We start from the raw sequence: 27426 nt of genomic DNA, 5'->3' as shown, positions 1-27426 counted from the left end.
CGAAAACCCAATCAAACTGTCGATTATGCTTGAGTGTTTACTTTTCTGGCGTCTGTTTCCCTCGCAAGTTCGCTTTCGGTCGCACATATGCGAATATCCTAGCGGTTAGCAACCAATTTCATTCAAAAGCCGCACGTTTAATCTGGAAATATACATCACTATACATTTCATACACAGCATCCATAATACAGGCGTTATAATTATTATTTCACTTTATTTATTTTCATCGAAAAAATATTCGTAATCGGCCATTGACATAATACGCTAGCTTTGACATAAACACATACACCAAAAGAAGATTTAATTCATAAATATAACTTACCTACTATAATTTATGACTACTTTTTGATAATCCTTCAATAAATAATTCCAGGTACCTACATAATATACGTTCATATCAAATATTAGATAATAACCACTTTTTTTAAAATTCCATACCTGACTATGTTAATGCCAATTCTTTATACATTTTTCTCAAGCTAATTAATATCAAATGTGACAGCATTATTTTCAATATTAGTGACATAATATATTACACTTTATATATTAATAATTAAGTCAATACTTATGCTAGATTTCACTATTCATTTTGTCGATGGTGTGACAACCAAGATAGCAATTGTCTTATAACAAGTACCCGCCGAGTCATTAATTTGTCAATACGTGTTGGGCTGTAACTACAAAATTGATTCCAAATTTTACTACTCAAATTCGTTGATCATCTTGAACTTTCCATTTTTTAAATTATATCTAAGTAATGCAAAATATTCTGTACAAAAATATAAATATTTTAAATATACCATCATATTATCATTATCGCCATTAAGTCGTTTTTTTGGATACTATCTAGTCTCATTAAATTGTCAATCGGCTTGGAATATCACGTACCTACTTCATTTTTGAATGGCCATAGAACCATAATATCGGAGTTCTACTCAATGCGTACTCTAATAGTATAAGGTAAAGGAAGACAATATTAAAATTGTGTATATTTTTCTCTTAAGGTGCGGCGGTGTAGAGAACTAATAGTTTGTAATACACAGACGATTTAAAGCCACCACCTCAATTTATAGTTTCCGGTCCCCACTATTTGTACCTCTTATTTGTTATAAATTTTGTTATTTTATTTATTTAAGTACCTTTCTACGGTATAACCCAACAACAGTGGATATTTATAATATAACATTATGGCAATGTACGATATTTCCAAACATATCGAAATTTTTAACACTAAATATTTTATACTTTGTTCTTTACTTAACAATAATATTTCAACTATCTTTTAACGTATTAGTAAATAACTAGTAATAAACGAGAGTTAACTATATTCTGTAACAGTGTACATTTTCCATTGGTGAGTGTGTATAGGGTTGGAAAAATGAGTAAAATGGAATAGTATAAAACTTAAATCAATAAGAACGTAATATTCTTTATTGAGCATACATAATTCGCAAACACGTTCATATTAACCTTTCAATGACAGACAGCATTCCATGTTAAAATGTTATCCGAAAAAGACTCGTTATTTAATTCGTTCATAGTAAATTACTACTAACGCGTTTCGTCTTGAACCCTCCGTGTCCCTTATTGAAGATCACTCATTTGAATTCATCCCGTTAGACAAGTCTAAAGGCCTAAGGGTTCCTTAAGTCAATTTAAATCCATATCAGCAGGGAACACCTACATACCTATCTAATACGTTGTATGTTCAAGTATTACTAGTACCTACTCACGTTGCTGACATAGATTTTATTTCATCTAAAGATTCCTACGCGCGCACTTATTCTAAACTTATATTTATAGTATAATTATTTCATAAAGTTATCTAGTAGATGTTACTTTACAATTTGAAATATAATATTGTATAACAATATGTTAAATCGAATAATATCATTATATTTGTCTTATAAAGATACATTTATCTTACTTCCATCGGAATCATTGCGTGAAATATAATTTACATACCTAAATAAAGCCCCTGTCACCTCAAAGTAAGAGCCCAGACACACTGACAAGGATATAGGTAAATTCTTGGCTGCCTGCCCTCTCCGTATTTTTTTTTTACTCATGAGATGTTTTATTTCAAAAAGTCAATAAGTGCTAATACAGAGTGGTTTAAATCAAACTTTACGAGATCACAATCAATAACACTCTAAATACTATTAAGCAATTAGAGTTTGAAAGATTTTTCAACGAATTTGTTTTGGTAATTGTGCCGCAGAGGTGGCCATGAGCTTTTATATTTTATTTACGAAAACAGTTTATTCCATGTAGACAATTATAATAAATCACTTTTTCTGTCGGCGCATCGGCTTTTCGATCCAATAATCGTTAATTGAAAATTTGAAATTTTCATACATTTTGATGCAACATTATCATAAACTAAGATTATATGAGGTAATTTTTGGGTTGGGGTGGGTTAGATTAGGTTAGGTTAGGTTTGGTTTGGTTTGGTCTAAAAAGAAAGTTGTAAAATCTCATGGCCACCTATGCGGCACATTTACCTTTGTTTTTTTTTGTTTCACAATTTTACTTTTTAAATTTGTTCATATTAAAAAAAATAATTAATAGTATTAAAATATATTATTTATAATATATATATATTTATATATATTATGAACTAAGAAATTGGAAAGTATAAATGTTTTAAGAATAACAAAAAATACACGTTGAATCGATATGTACGATTACGAATAATATCAATGAAAAATCCATCATAAATACAATATCGCTCTATACAACTATTTTAGTTTTCTCATTGCTTTGATATTGATGATAAGGTTATGACATTTACCTTAAATTTTGAATGTATACAAAATACCGACAGACGTTTAAAAATGTTAATAATTTTTAATGAATCCCGTGTTTGGGGCATTTAATCGCCCACAGAATATAATAATATATAGAATGTGTTGACACAATATGTGTACTGAATTTCAAGTATTTTAGGCACAGAAAAAAGAAAAAGCCTTTAGGAAGTTAATTAAAGTTAAATAAATGTACGTACATGCATTTGAGTATTAAGGTTTATACAAGATTTAGTGCAAACTAATAAAATTTACACATCTATCTTTAGTAAATATTATCTCCCACATTCCATTTTCGGAGTTATGATGAGATTCAAAACATGGACAGTCTTTTTTTAATTTCTCACCCTAGATATCCAATAAAATTATAAAGCATATTCAGAGTAACTACAGAATGGTAACGGAAATAGCAGGTAGCATCATGTAAAGACGACAATATATACGAGTACGTATTCGTTTTTCTGGCACTACACCTTTATGTGGGTATTAAAATTCTTCAAATCCCCACTCCAATCAGGTCTATGTAAAACCACTTCCTTTTTGATTTAGATGTCACAGGTTATTAAATCTAACTCGGCACTCAATCTCCATTGTGTATGAGATCAACCCTCTTGGTTTCCCAGTATATTTTCTTGTCATGTGTGATTCGTCGATCATAATATTATGTACAATGTACATGACCAAGCTATCAAAGGTGTCTAATTTGGTGAACTGTATGTACGATCTGTAAACTCCTCTACAAATCGTACCGTAGTATCTCAGTCGCCACACCAACTGTGTGTAATTAATTGATCACAATATCACGCAGAACGATAAATCTTAAATGAACTCTGCACTCTTTTCAGTTTTTTAGTCATGCTCCAGGTTTTTGAACACATTTCACAACTGACGCGAATAATAATGATTTCTTAAGTATTAAAATATCTTTCTTTTCAGATCCTTCAAATTTCATATAAACACAGGATCGGAAATTAGATTTCCATTTTTAGATTGAAAAATTTAAATACGCTACTTTCAAGATCATCTTGTATACAACAAAATAACGACGAGGCGCGTATTTATGAACAGAGATAAAGAATAAAGTCAATTTACGAGCTTTCGGGTAATGCTATGTTTCAATGTGAAAACGGATCATCCGCGATGATAATTTTTTTTATAAAACTTTTTATTTTTCGATGTAACGAAGGACTCTTCAATCGAAATTGAAGGCTCTGCGGCATATTTTTTATCGACGCCATCACAATTTTGAAATATATTTTTACGCAATTTTACACGACCTTAATTTAATATTTATTGTATCTAATATCAAATTTTATTTGCTTTTACTGTCTTTGATCATTCAATATTATACTAAATTAAGTAAGTATATCAAAAAATATAATTATTAGTATTACAGTACAATAGCTTAGAGGCGAAAGCACCCACCTGGAAAGTGAAAGACGTGACTTTCATTCCCATTATGTCCAACATTTTTGAAGTGATACTTCTTTTGGCGCGTTTGGTAAAACAGATCAGAGTGTATTTTTTGCATGTGACGAAGTTGCGCGCGCGCGATGTAACACGTTTAGCGTGTGACGGAAGTTGTGCGCGCCGATGCAACACATAATTTATTATTATGATTATATTCACTTTGGTCGCAAGGGTACAAGCGCATGCGCATAGTGTCATTTAGTTAGTCGTTCAATACAACCAAGTAAACAGCGCGTGTTGTAAACATAACCAATATTGTGTCATAATAAATATATATGTTTATAAACAAATTTCTGGAGACTAACATTCTTCACTGTTAATTTATATTCATAAAATTTTATTTATATTGGAGTGTATATTTATTTTCATTGTAAAGATTGTATATCAAGATTTGAGACTATATTTATGTAAGTATTATTTATGAGTAAATTATATATCAATGAATAAATAAATTTTGTGAATGTTGAGTTGGTAAATAATTCAAAAAATATATTGAAATTTGATTTTTTATTAATTCATCATGGGCACTTCTGAATCGATTACAACCGCTGTATGGCAAAGATTAGTTTTGATCCAATACAATAATTAAATTACAATTATTATCATGTGCTATATGAGACACAGATGAATCGCATACGTTTTCATCAACCACTGTAATAATAATAGACTCAGCTAACGGCTTATTTTGTTTTGTTACGCTAAAGAAGTATAACTTCTAACGCGCGTACATATTATGTACACACACCGATGTTTCTAGATTTTTTTCTAATATAATATATGTATGTGAGATTTTCAAAGTTGTGTTTATTTCTAAAATATTGGTACTTATACTTGACTCAAATTAGGTAAACAAAACATGTATGGTATTAACAGTTATTCTTTATATGTGGTTAACCACCAAATCAACGCTTAATCCTTTGTAAAGATATTATGTGTGTTTACACGATTAATGAAATATACCGATATATTTATATCAGAATATTATTAATACCATACAATATAAGATATAGATATAAGATATAGATAAAAAGACAAATCAAGATAAAAAAAAAACAAATACTTCACATTTTATTTTGTTTAATGATGATTTTTTTCCCAATTTACGGCTAATTATATAGTAACAGTATTTTTCAGATATCTTTCTTTAATGGGTGTTTTTTAAAAGTCCTTTTCTTCTATATGAAAGCTATTTTAGACATCACCTAATAAGAATGTTTATAACATAGCACAATAATATCATTATGTAGGAAACATTCGTTCCCGTATACATAAGTTCTCATTTTTTTTATGTGAAACGTGTTGCGACTTACACGTGTTTTCATACAAATATCTTTTATGTTTAGCCTACGTTTCTTTCATATTCTGTGTATTATTACTTGAACAAAACTAGAAAAAACTTTCAAAAAAAAATGCTCCGTATACACCAACTAGCCGTATAATAATGGTGAAAAACATTCTTTTATACTAAATAAAACTTTAAACACGCGTTGTTATCAAGCAAATGGGCATGTTTTTAGAACGTTTAAATTTAACGAGAAACATTTTAACCATTACATCAAAACTAAAGGTCGGCATTCACTTGTTGTATATCCGAGTATCGTATCATTTAGTGGTAATATACGACTGTATTGTACTGTACACGGTATTCATATCAAAATAAACGAGTCATAATTATTAATTTACGACTTGTTGAAGAGAATTATAAATATATTATAGTGACAAATATTCAAAAAAATCGTAACCCATCAAAAACACCGAATGATACTAACTCTATGTAAATATTTTTTCAAACCTTTGATATTTGAGTGATTGTTTCACTTCTACTTCTATACCTACTACTACTGCAATATGTTATAAAATATTTTTATGAATACTTATTAATATGTATAATTATAATAATACCATATTATTTAGTACAGCTACTTTCAAAGGAGCATCAAAACAAGTCTGTAAGGCTTTCATCAAAATGTGTAAGTTAAGATTATAAATAATATGTTGTGAGCCCTTTGTTCGGGACTTGATATCCGGGTGGCAAAGACGGGTCCCTATCCGCCGGAGCTCCCGTGATGATTGTCCATTTCCGTAATGCCGAATAATTAATTATCTAATTAAAACTGCCGATTGTCAATAATGTTTGAATAACTCCGATTAAACTCTATATGATTGTTAATTTATTATTGCCGCGGTAGTTGGCATGCGGCGCTCCCTCTACCTGTGCGTTGCCGTGTTGGATTAAGGCGATACCTAAGTTGAGGCATGGTCTAAAAAGATCGTGGCTAGGCGATGCGCAGATTGTGCAAATGACGCGTGCCGAACGAAATATAATTTGTCATAAAAATTCAATATGCGTCCATTTAATGTTCTGTTTATTGTTCTGTTAGTAGCAATAATAATAGATCCATCGACATGTTTTTTAGTCATCTTTACACGATTTAAGAATTAATATCCCCGTCGCCATCTCGAAACAAATTGACGTGTTCACAGCTCAACTTTCGCTCTCCGATTGCCAGCGAGTCAAAATTTTCGTCGCGCCTATAGTTGAAAATTTTTTGCCGTTTCACTGAAGTATCGCCTTAAGGCTTTCCGATTCAGCCGTTCCCTAACAAATATTAAAAATAATATTGACGTTTATATATATTTTATCTTGACTATTTGATATGTGTCAAATTTTGATAGACAATGGGGTATTTTTTGTAGTCCACTCTCTATCGCAACAATGCAAGAAGTGAATACCGGGCATAACAGTTCTGCTTTATAACTACTGTACTCGTAATATTATGAACCAGCGTTAATTTTATTATATCATATTCCCATGCACGCAATTAATTTCAAAGTAAAATGGTTAGTTAAGCAAGAATAAACTCCAACCAGAGATTTTACATTGAGAATATATTATCATTATTTGATATAAAATATGCTTTATTATATCTACATACATTTGACTTTATATTTTTATTCATTCACATATTATATAATATTAATATGTAATGGTATACGGAAATTAAACGAAAGATTAAGTAACTACCGACCTATTTAATTGCATATAGATATTGCGTTGGCCAGTTTCTATAGTGTTGTAAGATAAAAATGCCTCTTTTGGTAACAGGACAAAAAACCACCGGACAATAAAATTAACCTCAGCTTAAAACATCCCTAGACATTAACTCCTTGTATACAAATAAAATCTCATTACATGATATTTCCATAATACAATAAACATTAGAATTATAAAAAAAAAATTTGACTAAATACATGTTTTAAGATTAATTTGACAAAATTTAACAAAAAAAAATGTTTGAAATAACAAAACCTAATACCTACGTAAATTTAAAAAATAGAGAAAAGGAAATAAATTTATTACTTTTATGATAAAACCTAATATGCACATTATTGTCATAGAACCCCATTATTCTATTGTCATCAGGTATCACTAATATAACTGTTGTTTTGCTCAGCTTTCAATAGGCATTGTCATATATTATCAATCTTTTCCTTGTCATCAAGAATTCTATTCTATCTTATAGGTACACTAACATTGCACATAAATAAATTAAATTTATAATTCAGTTGTTGTAAAATAAAGGTATCAAGTTAAACCTTATGTGATGATTTACCTTCTATATTTCACACAAATTGTAGTTTCACTTGGCTCTATCAACTTTAATATTTGTAAACTGTGAACGTTATTTATTTTACATACATATTAGGAATTAGAAAAAATGTTTGAAAAAAATCGATTACTGAGCTTTACCAATTTAGCCATTTGCGTCCTACATAATTACGACAAAATAATAATACAAATTATTAAGCGCTTTACAAATTTCGCTCATTGGCGACATGAATTTTGAATCAAGGTAGTTACCAATAAAAGGTACTTAACTTGTTTACTACCCGGTATCATAAATCTCTCTAAATTTTAGTCGTTACGTACTTGCACTTTTATTATGTTCAATACTATATAATTATATTCTCAAATCTATTCTGATTAAAAAAAATAGTTTGTTATTTATTTTGATGACAATAATATGTTGTTACAATTAAATTGCTGTGAATAATATAACTACATGTAGATGTTCTATATACTTACATACGTAAAACAATGTGAATTTTATAAAATTAGTCTATATTTGACCTAGACATGTTATCAATCAGTATTTCAATAAATATAAAACACAATTTTAGTCAACAGCGGGATGATTATTCCACTGTTTTAAAAGAATAAATTAATATTTTAGTAGGTATCACATAAACCAGTGAATACGAAAAGGGTAGAATTTAATTGCACATTGCGTTATTTAAAATTCACATCAATAAAAACAATAGAAAATAGTTTTCACATAAACTAAATAATGGCAAACAAAAGTAACGTATTGCATTTTTAAAATACTTATAAGTAAACTTAGTTTTGACAACTAGTCACATAGAAAATTTATAAAGCGAAACAGTATTTTAACAAGCAAAATAATCCTTAGTGTATGGTCACTGTGGTCATGTTTCAAATCTGTCAAATGAAGTATGACATTAGTAAAAATGTTCGTTTTAATAGGCGCATATCAATAATATATAATATAAGATAATATGAATAAATAGTATATTTTTAAGACATACAAAATACCATTTATGCTCTTTCATAGACTTTTCATCATAGACTTATATAAGTATATATCTGAATATAATATGTATATACAATACTATTAAGTATACTCATGTTAAAATAATCTTATACCTAATTAATTTAACCACAAAGAAGAGCAAAATATATTTTTCGTCGATACACCTATTCATTTTTGAGTGTTACAATAATCTATTGACAAGTGAGAACTATTTATTTACATAGTGAAAATCTATCATTTGACATGTCTCGATCATTTTGATGTGAATTTCATATTTTTAAATGTTCACTGTGAAAACATTATATTTAATTGTGTGAATATATTTTATTCTCCATATAAAAATAATAATCTCGTATATTTAATTTGTTTCAGGTGACTGGTATTGTTGGACGGGCTGACGTCTTAGCATGTATTTTTTTCCTCATATCGCTCCTGGTTTATCATGGGTAAGTTCATTGTATAATAATTTTACAATTAATACTATCATTTAAACAAAGTTATACTATAGTCTTACCATTGATATCTAGTGACACCATCATATTTACGAAACACATAACAATGGCCTAATGTCAATTCCCCGTATCTGACCTATATTATGATGAAAATGACTTTTTGGCGTAGGTACTAAAATCAACAAAAATACTGCCCATCGACTGCAAAATTCCCATATCTGTATTTATTTTAACAAAAATGCTATATTAGTAATTTTCCTGTATCTTAACATTGCAGGAATAAACCTGTAATACTCTTTTGTTATAATTTATAATAATTGAATAATTTCCACTTTTAATGTTTTCAATATACTTATAATTAATGTCCATTGAATACTTAGAAGATATATATTTATATATTAGCGAAAATATTTAGTTTTTTTAGCTTCCTGCACAATTTGTAAAAAGCCACTTAAAGGATATTGACATTAGGCCAAGGATAATTTAATACAAATTACTGATACTGCGACATAGTGGGTGCATATATTTTTTTCCATATGGCTACGTTTACTTTCAATATAATAATAGTTTTTGAAAAAAAATAATGATCATCTATTCTGTTAATACAAAAGAGTAGGTTCCATTAAAAATTTAATTTCAATAGTTCCTTATATTCACGTATCTAATTTTTTCATCTTATTCACCCAAAACAGTCTTCCAGCGATGCTTTTACGGCCATTTTTCTGATGTAGATAACCCATAATATGTAATATAGGTAACCTTTTGAAATTTTAATGTGATATAAAATCACTAGATGGTATTATTGTGCACAATGGCGCTGGCTGCTGGCTGTAAAGACATAAAGTTACGAGTTATCTCATATTCCCGCCATTTCGTTTATATATATTATTATTATTATCGCATATAATTTTTCACGAGGGCCGTAAACTTCAAGTGATAAAATATATAACGGACAGTTTAAATAATATGATTATTCCCACTTTTCTTTTGAAATTAAAAGTCAGCCAGATGTTGAAAAAACAAAGTGCTGACTATTCCAAACGTATTTTTCAATTTTAGAATATGGTACAATTTGTATTTTATATTAATATTATTGTCTATGACTAGAGTAAATATTTGGTGTTCATTTATGCACTTTTAATCGCATTACGTAATCATGGAATGAATTTCGAACGTTTTTGAATGCGAAACGAAATTTCATATAAAAAAACAGTCGAATGAAAAGCAATTTTCGGTGCGGTAAACATTGAATATTAAAATTATTCCATTTGGAGGGAATTCGTAATTCTTGTGCTCTGCGAAGAACAAGCGCGGTGTGGGTGGATACACCAATTTGCTTGCGTCTCACTGTCAATGCTTGACTTGTCTCCGTTCATAATTATTTTGACATCAAACGAGACCTGTTCAGACTCACCATCTATATAATATTCAAAACGTTATATTGACGCGGTGGCCCATCAATGAGATTTAACACAATCGCTCGTCACACATTGACAAATTTAATATTGTTATCCGAATAATCTCACACACTAGCTTATATTATTACAAGCTAAAATCCACTATACTTACGACTGAAAATTATTCTTTACAAGACAGAATTCAGATAAATCATATTTTATGTATACTACTAAATATTTACCTGTAATATTATCATTGTATTAAAATTATGTACATGATGACTAGAATATAATATGGTAATATCAACTTTATTATTGTTATCGTCTTTCCAAATTTACCCACCACCCACTTTTATAAACTAATGATAGTGCAACGTACTTTTAATACAGGGGCTCTAATAATAGTATCGTTTCTTGAATAAAATATGTATGATATATTGTTAAAATAGTATTTATCTTTGATAATAGATTTATAATAAATCTATGTAAAAAATCTAATAAATCACTTCATATATTTCAGTATCTGATACATGGGTATTTTTAAAATCGACTGTAATTTCAATCTTGATATTCCAGCTGATTTTATTGTGTACAGTAATAATTTGTTGAAGAATATACGTTTTTTATCCACATTTCAATATAAGAACCAAATAATGATTAATCTTTTGGTTATGCCTAAAATTATTAATAATTTAATTTTTGACTGCTCACGATTAATTTCATGTTGATAATTATAATTTAATTCATTCTTCAATGCCAAGGATTTATCCTCTTTTAAATGATTCATCTATTAATATGTTCAATACCTTCGTTCAAGCAATCAAAAGCACAGAATATTAAGTTTATATCCTCAACGTATCTTTCATCATTTTATTTAACTTTTTATTTCATTTTGATCTTCAACTGTGTGTAGAAGTGCCACAATCTACACAAAATATCCAAATATGTATATTTACTAATGACTTTATTCATGAATGATTTTGAAAGGTTCTATGAAATTTACGGAGGTCTCAACTACTAGTTCCTTTATTAATTATGTATATCGTCCATTTAGGATGCCTTTAATAATATCTCATTGAAGTTGAAATCATTTTCATAGTTAGCTGAACATAAATTTAATCAAATCTGTTCTTTATTTATTTAATTGTATTTTTTATCACATATTAAATTCGTCTTATTTTTTGATGCTTTGAAATTTCATAAACAACCTATATGTTTTAAAACACAAAGATATATTACATATTTTGAAAAGATGCCATTATCATCAAAAAAATATATAGTGGGTATATTTATTTGATTCTTTATACTTTTTGCTGAGTTATGTTGTTATGTGCTTTTTTTGTGATAAGTATATAAATATATAAATTAATTATTTAATAGCTATTTATAATAATAATTTTATTATATAATTATCTGTTCTAGATATGAAAACTTATTTAATGCAATATTCAAAAAAAAACCTATTCTATAATAAATTATTTACATTTACAGTTACATAGAATACGTGAAATAAAAAGTATATATCTACTTCAGGCTATATAAAATTAATAGTGGTAGTTTATACTAAAATAATATTGATAAACCATGCTTTAGTGGTATTTAGTTATAAAATTGTGACTCTTGTGAAGCCAAATACATTGGACAAACTCGACGATTGTATAATAATAGAATAAAAAATGGAAATAAATCTCTCTCCTTCTCTAATCATTTGTTTGCAATCGTATATATTATATAATATAATACTGCTTGGTAACAAAAATTACATCCTGCAATAATATTAATTAAATTACTATGTTTCAAATTATATTATATTTTTATGAATCACGTCAAATGCTTTTTATAATTAGTTTCTATCACATAAGCTATAATATAATGAAATGGTTATGTCTATTTTTGTTTAATTAATTTTAACATCACAGTATGAATAAATAACGCAATAGGTACGCTTCAACTCAAAGAATTTCTTTTCCTCAATTCATATAATATATCAGGTAAATGTTTTATAGAAATATTTTCCGCGCTCTTCGTTTTGTGTATAATATTATTTATTAAAGCAACACATCTGATTCTCTGTATCGTTGAATAAAAGTATTCATAATTAACTTTTTCATAATATTAAAAATATAATTAGGTTTTTTCCATGACTATAAGCTTTTATAATATCAGAAAATATCTTCCAAGTAATCACCTGCAAAACAATTTTATTTGCATAAGTATTTTCAATTTTGAAATATTTTTCATTCAGTTGTCTTATTTTTCACAAAACGCATGCCACATATTATTTTATAAATAATATACCATTTGTTATCAAAATATTTAAGCCAGCTTATTGTGTCAGATTTTTTTGGTCTTTGGTTAAATATTCCTAATATTTTGATTTATTATAACTTCTTAACGTGAAAATTCAGTATTGTTTTTGATTTTTTGTTAAAATCTTTTTAAATATTACAATTTTACTGTACTTATATCTATATTAAGTCAAAATCTATTCCTTTGAATAAACTCATTATTTTTCTTTTGTCATAAATGAAAAACACACACTTATAAGTAAGTACTACCCATCAATTTTATTTTTATTGGTAAAAAAATCCTTGATGCAACAATATACCAAATATTAATATTTAATTTTTAACGGTAGAATTTTCGTGGAACGCACTTTTTCCACGTGCTAAAATGAAAAAAAATCTCTCCACAAGAAATATTTTTCCCGTGACGTCATACCGAATAAGTTCAGTAATCTTTCCATTTCCTTGGAGAAAAAACACTTTTGGGAAAATCCCCCCCGCACTCCTCACTCCTGATGCAAAGAGTTATTTAAGTTTCTGGGGCGAATTTGAGACCGAACTTATTAAAATGGTTTAATCTCGAGGATCGAATATCTCTCGGGAAGAAGTTAAACGCTTTAATTAAAGAAAGAATGAAGGGGTGACATAAACGCGTATTTGAGTTTTCTCATTTAACTTGGAATAGTTGGCCATACTTCAGATACTCCGACCCCATATTTATTGTCTCAGAGTTTTAGTCGATTATTAGGGCCGATTATCATTGTAACGGTTTTTTGTTTTATTTTACTCGCCATGGCAGAGCTTTTATACAAACGTTATTATTAATGAGATACTGACTATTCATTCAAATCGTAGCTTATCTTTATTTAAAAAAAACCAATTTAAATAATATTTTTCGTGTTATATTCAAGAGTTAAAATTAATCGTGTCGAGTTTTGTCTTTTGAACATACATAATTTTGAAAAACACTAATAAAGAAAATATATTATAACCATCTTTTTGAAAAAAGTATGACACCCGTCAGGAATCGAACCTGCATCTCCTGGATTTACGCCCCAATCCGCGCATTATCCACTATGCTACGAGGTGACATACTAATGACGACAAACTTTAACTATTAGCCTTTTAATACCTGCTCATTAGCGTTCTTCCAAATCAAGCTACTATTGGCGATCGGTGTTTGTTTAATAAATCAAAGTATGTACATACTACTTTAATTACTAACCGACGTCACGGATTTCTCCTATATTTTATGATGTTAATAATATTGATGGTAATATATTTTATGATTAATTTTGAAAAACGTTTCTGAGAAAATATATTATAACCAATATAAAATAATAAAAAAACCAATTCAAAATTATGTATGTTCAATAATTAGAATGGTACATTCTTAAATCGAGTGAATTATTCGTAGAATAAATAAAATAAATAGTTAATTAAAAAAATATTAGCAAGTACGAGTAAGTTACATCATCCGTGACGTCGGTTAGTAATTGTAGTATGTACCCAATAACAAATAATAATAACTGAAATGATAACCAGAAAATATTATATTTCAATTGCTCAGGAAATGAATTTACTAATAATGTTAATAAGGTTAATCAAATTGTATTATTTATAGAATGAAAAGAAATGATTGTTGAGTGCTATTGTATAATAGTAATAAATAATAATTGGCATAGCATACCTACTATATTATTCTCAAAATTCCTCATCTATCTAGCTGGACAGAGGTATCCCTAAGCTTTCCTCATTTTTGTCGTTTAATTTACTTACTTGCGTTAATTATTTTAACCAAATAGGGCTTTAGTCATTTTGTACGTACCACTTGGATACACTGGATGAGTTATTTGGTCTATTTATATATAAAATATTTAGCGTAACTTATCACATGGCCACCTCTGGTATGTTCCTTTACTTATCATGGGATTTAAAGAAACAATATAATTATTATGTACTCTGATATTGTTATCAATTAAAAATATACCTTCAATTATTTTTCCACATTTATAATATACACAAAACCGGTTTCGTTCTACTTCATTATTACATTGAGATAATGAAATTGTCATTAGGTTTATTATATAAATGTGAAAAGAGTACTAAAAAGAAAAAAACTGACATAATAAGTGTTTATTATTGGTAGATACCAATAATATATAAGTTACTGAAAATACTTTTAATAAAAATTGGTGAATAGTTATGCGTTCACCTCTAATGAACTAATGAACTAATTAATAAACTAAACTAATTGAACTAATGTCAAAGATCTCAATATAAAACTATTCATAATTATTTATTTAATACTAAACAATGTAACTCGAGGTTATAATACATATATGTGATTCTCTCGATTTTGTCAAAACATAGATGTTATTATAATTTTTTCACTTTACTACTACACTACTATCATTGGGTTTCGTGGAGTGTTATAGTGTCAACCCGAGAAAAAAAGTAGATACGACGTTTACCGAAAATTAAGTAAATTTATTTATTTTTTCATTTATACGACACATAAGCTTTTACATAGGTAATTACATAGGTACAATTTGCTTTAATAAAAATTCTAATATTGTGGTGTGTAAAAATGTTTGTATGACTAATATTGAAAACGTCTTATTTACAATATTCCGTGCCAATTTTCGAGATTTTTCATTTTTCATGAATTTTTTAATATAGCAAATATTTATATTAAATTTTCTGGTTTTTCCAAATTTTATTCATTTATATTCATTTTTGAGTACATACCGAGATTATTAGCCCCAAGAATTTTGGTTTTGCGGTATTTTTTAATCAGTGAATAGCAAATTTTATACGCTCTCGCCTTGCCTTGCCTTTCACATAAAAGAATTTTATGCGGTACGTTACAAATACTTCAGCAACAAACGAGATGATCCTCATACTCGATATTTTAACATAATATAATGTACTATAATATCGTTTGACCATACGTGGAAATAAAAATCATAATTTGTAAAAATCTCCCAACTAAATACTCTAGATATAAATATTATAGGATGGTAAAAAGTGTACTACTGAGAGGCGTTATATATAACATTATAGCGCCTGTACAGGTGCATGGATTTACTTCCACTAATAGTGTGTATTTTTTTTAACTATTATAATAATAACTGTTCACACGTAAAAGGCTGATTATCTCGGCAATCTCATTCTTCAAGCGTAAGCAAGATGCGATGTTTTTCCATTGTATCGTGCAATTTGACAGGTTCGTAGATAATCGGTAAACATCAAAATGTTCTGTGTGGTGTAGTTCGTATTTCTTCCGGCAGGTTCACCACTATCGTTGTGCTGCGCATGCGCATTGCCATGCAAGTACCAATTATTTCTTGAAAATTGAGAAGCTTCTGAACTTTTTTGATACATGCATGCAATCCTGCAACTTGCACGATAATACGTGTTTACACGTGCATTTTTTGTCATGGCCGTAATAATACGTACCTACTTTCAGCAGTAAATCTATGCACATGTAAACGGGGTAATAACAAGATAAAGTTTTATAAACTTTTGCAACGTTTATCAGCTATTGAATTAGTAGCCATGGCAATAATAAAATGCTATTCCTTCAAGCATTTCAATTTGACTATAAACTATCATTTACATTTACAGCTACCATATTTGACATATCATTATGTTTTTACACTATTAACAATATTTTTATACGTATGACATATGAATATTTTTGTTTTTTATATCTTCTTAATTTAAATAATGATGGTTGGTGATTTTTGCTGCTTATTTACGAGTGTATATAACATTTTTTTGGGTTTGGTTCAAGTTGAGCATGTTTCTTCGTTGAACCTCGGATCTGGTAAATTAATATTATGTTGTTACATGTTTTTATTTATTATTAACATTGATCTGTATATATTATAATATGTGTATACAATATCATAAAAACATGAATTATTTAATACTTAATCATTTTATGATCTCCGAAAATCTTTATTTACTCGCATTGTAATAATAAAAAATACTTCAAAATATGAATCATGATAAGATTCGCCGAATTCAACTAATGCATGTTTTTTTTTAAATTTAAATGTTTAGACACATTGATTAAATCAAATGATTTTAAATGTGAATCACCAAATAATAAAATTATATCAAGTTGCTTGCGTGGTATTCTGACACTTGATAGTGCTAATAGAACTAACATAACACTGTATCAATATAACTAATATTTTTTTATTTCTTTCTCTTAAATATATTCGATAATAATATATGTGTATAGTTTTCATATGTTTTAAAACATTATTATGATTTTTTTTAATAAAACAATAACACAATATTTTTAATTGACACACATGTACGTAACTATGAATGCGATATAACAACAAAATTGTTTTTTTTATTAAAAATCTTATTTTTCATACTATTGTTTCATCTCATGAGCTTTCTTTTCTTCCTAGAAAATGTGGTATTAGCGCGGTAAACAGAAATGATTACAAAGCTTTGGGGCATCCCCGTTTAATCCTCTCGCGCGTTTCTGCAAACAGAAAGTACATGGGAAATTATTTCTTTCATATGTCAACCCTGTCTCTTGATGCATGTTTTGTATATTTCTCGAAAAAATATAAATTTATTTTTTGTCAGATATATTTTCTAATATCTTTCGCATTTGACTTTGTGGTAAATGTTAAATTTGTATATGATATTTAGTAAGAAATAAACAATATATCTCTTGATTTATATTCTTGGCTGACACCACACGAATAAGCTAGTTTATTTAATTATCTAATGCATTGTGTTAACATATTATGGAGAGTAGCCAAATATATTTTTGTTTGTTATGTTCATTTGTGTTGTATACCTATATAACGTTGTTTATTTACTATATTAATACTATATAACGTTAGATTTTAGAATACTCTTTACCTGATAAATACATAGGTATACTCTTATAAAACGATCATAATATTTATTGAAGGCGAAGTTCAGTGCCAGTTAATGACATCTAGCAGGAGAAAATAAAACATGTTATGTAGTACAATTTACTGATATTTTACATTACTTATAGATGTATTTTTTTAGTATCTTATAACAATAAAGTGATATCTTTTTTAATTCAGAGGTACTTGAATTTAAAAAAAAAACAATTAAAAAAATTCTCATTCTTCATTTTATCTTATTATTAAATTTTATAATTAAAATATAGTTTAATATATTTTCTTGAATAATATTATGTTAGAAGTATTTTTAGACAATTTTTAGAATTAATGTATTTTTATTTGATTTAAACCCTGTAGATGGACGATACACAAATTAAAAAAAATAAAGAATATTCTTTAGAGGGCTGATTTTATAATAGGTATATTTAACATAGGTACCTATTTAAAATCTATCGAATTAATTTCTTAAAATTCATTTACATTCAAAACATATTTGTTTTATTTTTTTTCTTCTATGATACCAAGTAATTAAAATAAAAATTTAAATACCACCTACTAATTATTTTGAATGAACTGAGGAATTGCTGGAGTGACGTAACGTCAGTCAAATTTTTAAGATGTAATTAAACTTAATATTTTGGTCACGCACATACACGATCGCCCACAACAAAAACGTCATAACTCAGAAGTAATAATAATTAATAACGTCAGTATAAAAGTTAGCGAGAGCTTTTACGAAGCTTTCATTTTCCGCGATGCTTGTAAGTTTAAACTCACATAACTTCGACGCTAAGGAGATTGGAAAAACGATAATATTTTGATTGTTCGGCTCTTTCATTGAACGCCGCCTGACAACCCAATAATGAACTTTATCAACTGCACTATCTTTGTGTGTAAGAATTATTTTTATCCGATCCCGCGTCGACAGACCCGATAAATGAAGCGTATTGTGTTCGAGATTTTTTGAAGTCAATTTAAAAAGCATTGTTACGTCTTGTATAAACTCTGAAGATTCTGTATCTATGATCAATGCGAAAAGATTAAGTGAAGCAAATTTTTGTATTCTCCTATGTTTAAGAAAGATAAATGTTGAGATTAAATTTGCAGTTACATTATGAATAAAATCTAATTTTAGATATTTTGCAGTAAATATATTATTAGTGTGGCAAATAATATAACATATTTATTGATCATTCTAGTGTTATCATATATCGATTTTTTATTCCACAAAATATTCCTACTAACATTATCATAATTTCACAATGGAGATAATATGTACCTACACTAAAAATAAATTTAAGATATATTATAGTAGATAGTATAAATATCTTTGAGGGGAGATTTTTGAGAATAATCTTTGGGTCTATTCAAGAAAGTAGCATTTGGAGACCAAGGTATAATGAGGAGCTGTATACACTTTATAGGGGGGGAAAAGATTACGTGGCATATGAAAATGCAGAGACTGGGCTGGATCAGCCACGTTCATAGAATGCCGTAGAATATAACAGCAAGGCGGGGGGGGGGCAATAGAATATAATAACGGCCGAAATTTAAAATACTGGACTACGCCACAGGAGATTTACGAATGCTCGATCAAAGCAACTGGAGAGTGTCGGCGTTGGATCGTCTAGGATGGAGGAAGTTTTTTGGTGGCCAAGACCCGCCAAGTGTTATAGTGCCATAAATGATGATATTTAATAAATTCACACTATTAAATTAACAAAGACACTATCTATATCACAGAAAAAATACTGATACATATATTTTTTTATTATTAATTTTATATAAATAATAATAAAATATGATTATCCTGTAAAAATTGATATTGCGATTTTTACTGATATATTTAGTATTTTTAATTGTTCAAAATTAAAAAAAACTAATGATGGATTATTGTGTAAAATCATATTTTTTGTATAATATTTATTTTAAGATATTACATATTTTTGCTATTGCTTTGCTATATGCTATTATTAATTGCTGTACTGAACAAGTATGAATTACAATGCATAAATTTACTGCGATTGATGACGTAGCATATGACGTGACTCTATTTCTAAAGTCGTTGATCCGCCATCTATTAGAGCTCGTCGAGATGACGCATGTCTCGTATGATACGTCGAGAGTGTATCTGGACGGCTCAATAAGGTCACTAAACCTCGACCGCGCGCGAGAAGTAACACGCGGCGATTACATGTGGATGGCTCAATGAGGTCACATATACCTGAAATGTGCAATAGTGAAATCGCGCCATCTGGATAAGGTCTTACAGGTTGTTCTTTTCATGCGTCATCACTCCAGCGCAGCTATTCTTAATAGTTAGCACTTTAGCACCGTTCCGTTATTTCCATGTGCCCAAATTAACACGCAAAGCATTTTATACATAAGGCGGTTATCGACGGCTATTTGCGCAAATCTACAATAATTTGTAAATTCGTAACACGGCATAAATTTATGTTGGTAGAGATGTCGGTCAAATTCGGATACGTCCGAATTCAAAATGTTGTATTGAAACGTTAAACATATCAACATAACCAACAATGTTATTAATTAGTCATGTCATTGCAATTGCAGCATCTAGTAAAAAATGACGCAATCTATCTCGCTCTAAAAATTAACACAGCCAATAGAGAAGGTGTTAAAAGATAGCACTTTTTGACAGTTCAGACGGTTAACTTAATGTAATAATTAATTGCCTGAATACATAAAGTGATAAGTGTGATATATTTATCACATGTAGCTCTTTTTGAATGTTAAGTGATATGTTAAAAGATCTAATGGGTTGAACGACTGGCTAATAACCATTCACAACAACAAAAAGTCTAATATAATCTTTAATAATATTATATAGTCTTTAGAGCTCCACCTCTTTTGCTTAGAAGTGACAATGGCCATTTAAGTTTTCACTTAATATTAAATTATTAAGTAGGTATCAATAATAATAATAAAATAAAAATATTTATTTATTTATTTATTACACTATTTATTAGAGACTTCCATTGTCAAATTATAAATGAAATATTATATTATTCAATTATTATAGAGTCAAATTATATAAAAAATCGCGTTTTATTATCGATAACTTAAATTGTTAATACTCAAATTGTTGATAATCAAAGGTTATCCATTGATACGTGTTTATGAATACAAAACATTACATATTTTCTTGGTTAATGACCACTAAAGAGTAAAGACAAACGTGTAAAGTAGTAGTAGAAGAAATATGATTCATGCAAGACGTAACTGCATTGATTTGTAAACATTTCGGCTTGTGAGGAAAACATTCAAAAACGGTTTTCGGGCAACAAAGAAAAATCCCCTTTGTCTGTCTGAAGGCGTTTTCCGGATCGCTTTTGTAACACAAACTGCTCTGCCAAACGCTGGCCGAAATTACACAGAACGCTTCCATAAAATACTTGTGCGTTTTGCTCCCGTTGTAATTTCGAAACATTTTTCTGAAAGTAATCTATGTTTTAAAATTGCGCTCACCCCGCTGCAGTGTGTTACTGCTTATTTCGGAATGTGTGTTTTATTGTGTTGATCGCCGTTTTCAATTTACATTTTTGTGTAAATGTACCGCAGTGATTTATTTTCCAACTGCCTACCTGTGCACAATAGAGTACACTTATTTTTCTCTCAGACCGAATTATTCATTTTTTTACTATACAATTCTATAAATCCTAATGGATAAAATAATACTTGAGTTTGTTATGATTTAATTTTATAACATTAAGTAAATTTCAAATTTTATTTCGTTTACAAGGTACTTATTACTTATATATACTTACGATAATCCAAAATATCGAATTTACTATTCCTGTATTGTCAAAATATTCAAATTTAGCTAATGATAATTATTTTATGTGAAAATAAATATTAATTCCCAGTATTCCATTTTTATCAGTACCTGGTTTTATCTCTTTTTATTGTATACGTACTTTTAAATAATATTTATAATACTTACTCTCTTTTTTTACATAATTTCCATTCCTATTGGATAATATCATCTCTGTTCTGGCAGAACACACTAACTGGAGAATACTAGTTTTGAGTAATTAGACTTTGAAGTTGTTAAAATGTTTGAAATGGTCTATCATGTGAGTTTATTAAGTAATCGTAAAATGGATGACTTTAAAAGAAAGACTGTTTATTTTTTAAGAAGGTTTCCAGACGGTAAAGTTTGAAATAAGGAACATTTTGGTACCAACTCAATATTTCATTTTTTCGAATTAGTGTCTTCTGCCAGAAAAGTGACGATATGGACTCTCAACAATATGAAAAATAACCCAATAGGTTTTTACAAAGAATGCTTGTTAGATGTTTGCTTATCCTTTATCAAATGATAGATGATTATATAGAATAATAAAAATATTCGATATTGATGCTCTGGATTAATAATATAATAATTGAAAAATTACAGTGTACAGTTTTTATAATTATTTAAACCTTACATCCCCATATCGTAATACACATACATTACGTGCTATTATTCATAAACAATAATTATTATTTTATGTTTATTCCGTGTATGATTGCGTAAACTATGGGTTGGAAAACTTTGCATGCTAAATGGACCGAATGCATTGTTTATTTTATGTTAAGATAGGGAGGGTAAAAATAATCTTTATCAAACTCTCTTATTACAATCATTAAAAATATCTAATTTATAATATAAATTATAAAAAATACGCCAAATATTGTCAAGTAAAATAATAAACTTAAAACAGAATACAGTTTGTACATAACTGTCTTCCTGCTTAATGTGACTTTTGTGGCTGTTTTTCCCTTAGCCAAATTATCTATATCCACTTTAAAACTTGGGGTGTAAATTCGAACTGAAGTATGCAGATTGGAAGCAGAAAGAGATTGCTCTCATTTGTTGACTGTCGAAACAAACTGATACATAATATAATCTACTTACTTTATTTTTTCTGTAACTCGAAAGTATTTAATAAATAAAGTGACATAATAACATATTATATCAGTTGATAAACTATTATTTTAATAAAAAAATAATTCACCAGATTTGAGAATATAACAATCCTTTATAAAACGTATATAATTTAAAAACACCTCAGATACTTACTAGAAAAACTCTTTGGAAAAAATACGACGACAACGGAACTCAAACCGGCATTTACTGGATTCCCGCCAACGTGCTGTATCATTTAAGAGCGTACATAAGTGAAACGGCAAATAATTTTCAGTAGTATGTGGAACGAAATTTCGCACTCGTCGCCAGTCGGAGAGTGATAGTCGACCTGTTCGCACGTCAATTTGTTTTGTGATGACGTCGGAAGAATATATTCTTAAATCGTGTAAAGATGACTAAAAAACGTTCCGCATGTAGGTACTTGAAATAGAAAACATGTCAATGAATATACTCGTACTATTATTATTACGAATATAGTAATAATAAACATAACATTGAAAGGACGCATGTTGAATTTGTATGACAAATTATATTTCGTTCGGCTCGCGTCATTTGCACAATCCGTGCATCGCCTAGTCAGGATCTTTTTAGACCATGCCTCAGCTGAAGTATAGCCTTAAACCATGAGCGTTCTTTTGAATAATGATGAAATTAACTAGTAGTTTTTAGATGTTGAAGTGCTGATCAAAGTGCGATACTGTTTGGCAATCGGGTTTTGTGGCTTAAATCAAGGTACCAATTACATTAATAACTTTACCGACATCAAGATGTCGCCAAATTTTAGGTATAAACTATCGAATAACAATGTAAATGAATAACACGAAAGTTATTAGAATATAACATTCTTTTATTGCGCATAAACAATTTGAAAACGTCAGATACCTACTAGAAAAAAATTTAAATAAGAGACATTTGTCAAAACTTGTGAATGAGTCATTGATTTGCAGCAAGTGTTAGTACGTTAAAATAAAAATTTGGAAAGATCCAAACGTCGGTTAAGTTATCAAAGTATTTTTTTTATTACTTATAATATTATTTATTGTTATTAATTATTTAAACCACAAAAGCCGATTGCCAAAAATGAACGTACTTTGTTAAGCGCTTCAGTTGTACAAACTTCAAGCTAATTTTGTTATAATATGATAGAATTCACGTGGCTCAATTGGTAAATCACATTTGCGTAAATCCAGTAGACACGAGTTTGAACCTCGTTGGACGTCGTAAATTTTTTCAAAGATTTTTTCTAGTAGGTATATATCTGAGTTTTTTTTTAATTATGTATTTATCAGTTGGTTTTAATCATACTAAGAATCTTATAATGGTATATCATGTATAAACATAGCAAAAATAAAAATAATCTGAATAATATTTTATGTAAGTGTATAAATGCAAAATAAACATAAATATTACGTAGTTTTTTAAATAACTTTAACCGCAGATTTTAACCAATTTTATTTTCATATCCAGCCAAGTATCTGCAAAAAACGCACGATAGTTATTTTTGCCTTATTACCGGCGGAATTTTTGCAGAATAAGTTTTGTTGATGTTAAAATTACCGGTTTTATAATGAAATCACCACCCGTCATATCGAAGTAAATCAAATCTTTTTATATACCGAAATGATTTGCTAAATTCAATCTGATTACGCTTACTTGAACCAACTTTTTTTTCGATGTTTACCCACTTTTCCGTGAGCGATTTTCCGAACGCAACTCAGTGCAAATACACTCGAATATTTTCCGAGTTTTTCCGAGAGCGCAAAAAATTACCTAACGTAATTACATCTGCGATACAGCTAGGCATGTACGATACTATGTGAATTTTTGCCCCGGGCTGCGAATCACGTTTTTCGATCAAGTGGCTTTTATAACCACACGCGCTCTATTAATAAGTAAATTATATTTTTTCGTCTTCATTAACAATGCATATGTTATTTTATTAAATTTAATTGATTTAAGCCTCAATTACATTGAGCTTCTTTACGAGCTGTTTATTGGCGAATTTAAAAGCGGGCGATTCGTAAATTCGGAACGTAGTTCGTTTTTTTACCGGGAGGTTGGTACTGCGCTCTACTGCGCAGACGCAGTAGGCCCACACGCTGGCGTGTAGCGTGTAAAGTTGACCGGCTTTCGGTAGAGTGTTTACAACCTGCTTATTAGCTTATTCGATGATTACACTGGGCGACTTTACAGGCAGATTGTAAATTCGCCAATACACAGCTCGTAAAGAAGCTCAATGTAATTGAGGCTTTACGTAAGGTTATGAGATATGTATTAAATGGAGCAAATGATATTAGTCTCATCCACAATGTCACCGTATGCTCTAATATTCAAACTTAACGTTAATTATACTAGAACCACTATCTAAAACTACATTTATTCACGAATAATAAATAATAGATAATATTATGTGTATTCCTTAAATTTTAGAAGTTCTGTATATTTATTACGATTTATATGATTATTGGTAAAGTTTTGGAAATAAATGGGTTTCAAACCCATGTAGGTATATTTCATTCGACAAGGACATCTTGTTAATATATATATTATATATTTTTTACATTTTATAAATAATAGCCAGTTTCTTAGAGTATAGGACTAGATATTATATATTTTTTACCATATCTGATCCTAATAAGACATAAATTGAAAAACAATATGTGTATTTTCCAGACTCAAAAATCGAACCTGGTACCCACTATATTATAAGGTGACACTTAATCATTTAATAATCCAACAAAAAACGTCTAAGGAGTTTTTTATATTTTGTCAAAAATAGTAACCATGTTTTATTTTTTTAATTAAGTGAAAAGCATCAAAATGCTATATATGAGGTTTGGCCTTTATTCGTTCTATGATTTTTTCAACAATATTTAATATATATTTCTCAAGGCAATTCCATAGTATATTGATTCAATGAGTAATTTTACAATATTGATATTAGCCTATAGTTATCATTTATAACTTCATCTGGACTTTATATCATGTGTATCCATATTATAATATAAACTTTTAATAACTTTTCCGCATATTTATCATGTTCTCAGAATCTTTAGATTAGGGACACAGATGCCCACGCAGTGACAATGCATTCTATTGGGGGTGGATTATTGCTCTGTAAATAGGCTCCATATACAATTCTCAATCTGATATTGATAATATCTGATTCCAATGTAAATGCTACAATCTCATTTTATATTTAATAGTCAATGATGTACCGGTCACTGAAGCAGACGTCATTAACAACGATGATAACATCACAATACGTTTTTCATAATATCGTAATTTTGATGTAACTTATTCTGAGATCATAATTTTCTCTGTGTATTTAATGAGACAATAATATTTGACCTTAGAATTATGTTTATAGTCAAAACTCTAAATAATACAAGGTTAGTTTTTTGAAAAGTTATGTGGTCGAAATCAATAAAAACGGAGCTTTATGATTGCATATTTGTTTTATTATCAATTAACCTATCGGTTTCTTCGCAACACTTTGTAGTATATCTTACTTACTTAAAACTTATTCTTGCTAAGGTTTTAAGGACTAAAAGAACGTAATACTATGCTTAGCTTAGTAAAGAAACTGGTTATTCAAAACTTATGCTGGTAATATTTTAAACGTTACTTTGTTGAAACTTCTTCGTAAATAAGACGAAGCCTTCACAGCTAGTTGTATTGGGGAATTAGGTCTTTAAATAAATCTTCGTGTTTATGCCCAGGTAATGACGGCTATTACTCTAGTATGGCTATAATTAAGAAGAGAAACACTTTAGGAAAACATTACATTGTACTTTTCCGAGCTTAGAAAATATCTTGAGAGGACAAAAACAATGGAGGATGATTTTGCTTGTTGGACTATTTGAGTCGTATTTTTTACTCACTCCCGTTAAGCGATTTTCATAAAATGTTTTTACTGCGCTCTGTTATGCGAAATCACGCACAAACATTAAAAAAACTATAAAACGAAGACGTTTTTATTTCAGCCCCTTAAGCATTTACGAGAAAATGTCAACCGTTTGAAAATATTTCGAAGGTTTCTTTATCTCTCTCTAGATTTGCCTTGATTACATCATTTTGTTTGGTCGTGAAATGTATAAAAAAAAGTTTTCCGGAAGAGAATGTTCATGCTTTATGTGCCTTTTTTCGAGCCAATATAAGAAAATAAGTAATGGCGATAGCAGTTTGAACACATAAAAATGCTATGGCTATAACAATCAGAATATAAATCTTTGTTTAACATGCATATTGAAATAATTTTATTGACTATCTAATGGAAAACATCATTATCGTATTTATAGGTTCCTCGACAATAGTGGAATTAGAACAGATTTTGTGTAATTTAAATACATATATTGCTATTTTATACATACTAAAACATAATATATATAATATTTTATTAATAATTCCTAGTAGTGTTAAACAATGTTTCTTAATATTTCCTATAATATTATCCATAAAACTTTTAATACGAATATATTCTGCAAGATAGTAAAACACATTGCAGAGGGTCATACTAAATGTTTTAATTTTTATATTGTATGTATTTAAATTTA

The 27426-nt window shown here is 28.7% G+C and overlaps 1 protein-coding gene across 1 annotated transcript in view; it reads left to right on the top strand.

The window, feature by feature from the left end:
* The window catches only part of LOC147064029 (protein O-mannosyl-transferase TMTC1-like), a 571636-nt gene that overhangs the window by 505260 nt on the left and 38950 nt on the right, over positions 1-27426 (top strand). The window contains exon 3 of the mRNA XM_085959137.1: positions 9263-9336. Coding sequence (XP_085815263.1) covers positions 9263-9336 — 74 coding nt within the window. The remainder of the gene's footprint in view (positions 1-9262; positions 9337-27426) is intronic.

Source organism: Rhyacophila brunnea, unplaced genomic scaffold, assembly GCF_057557595.1.
Source record: "Rhyacophila brunnea isolate RB1 unplaced genomic scaffold, BYU_Rbru_1.0 scaffold_8, whole genome shotgun sequence".
Lineage (NCBI taxonomy): Eukaryota > Metazoa > Arthropoda > Insecta > Trichoptera > Rhyacophilidae > Rhyacophila > Rhyacophila brunnea.
This window is presented reverse-complemented; position numbering and strand designations above follow the sequence as displayed.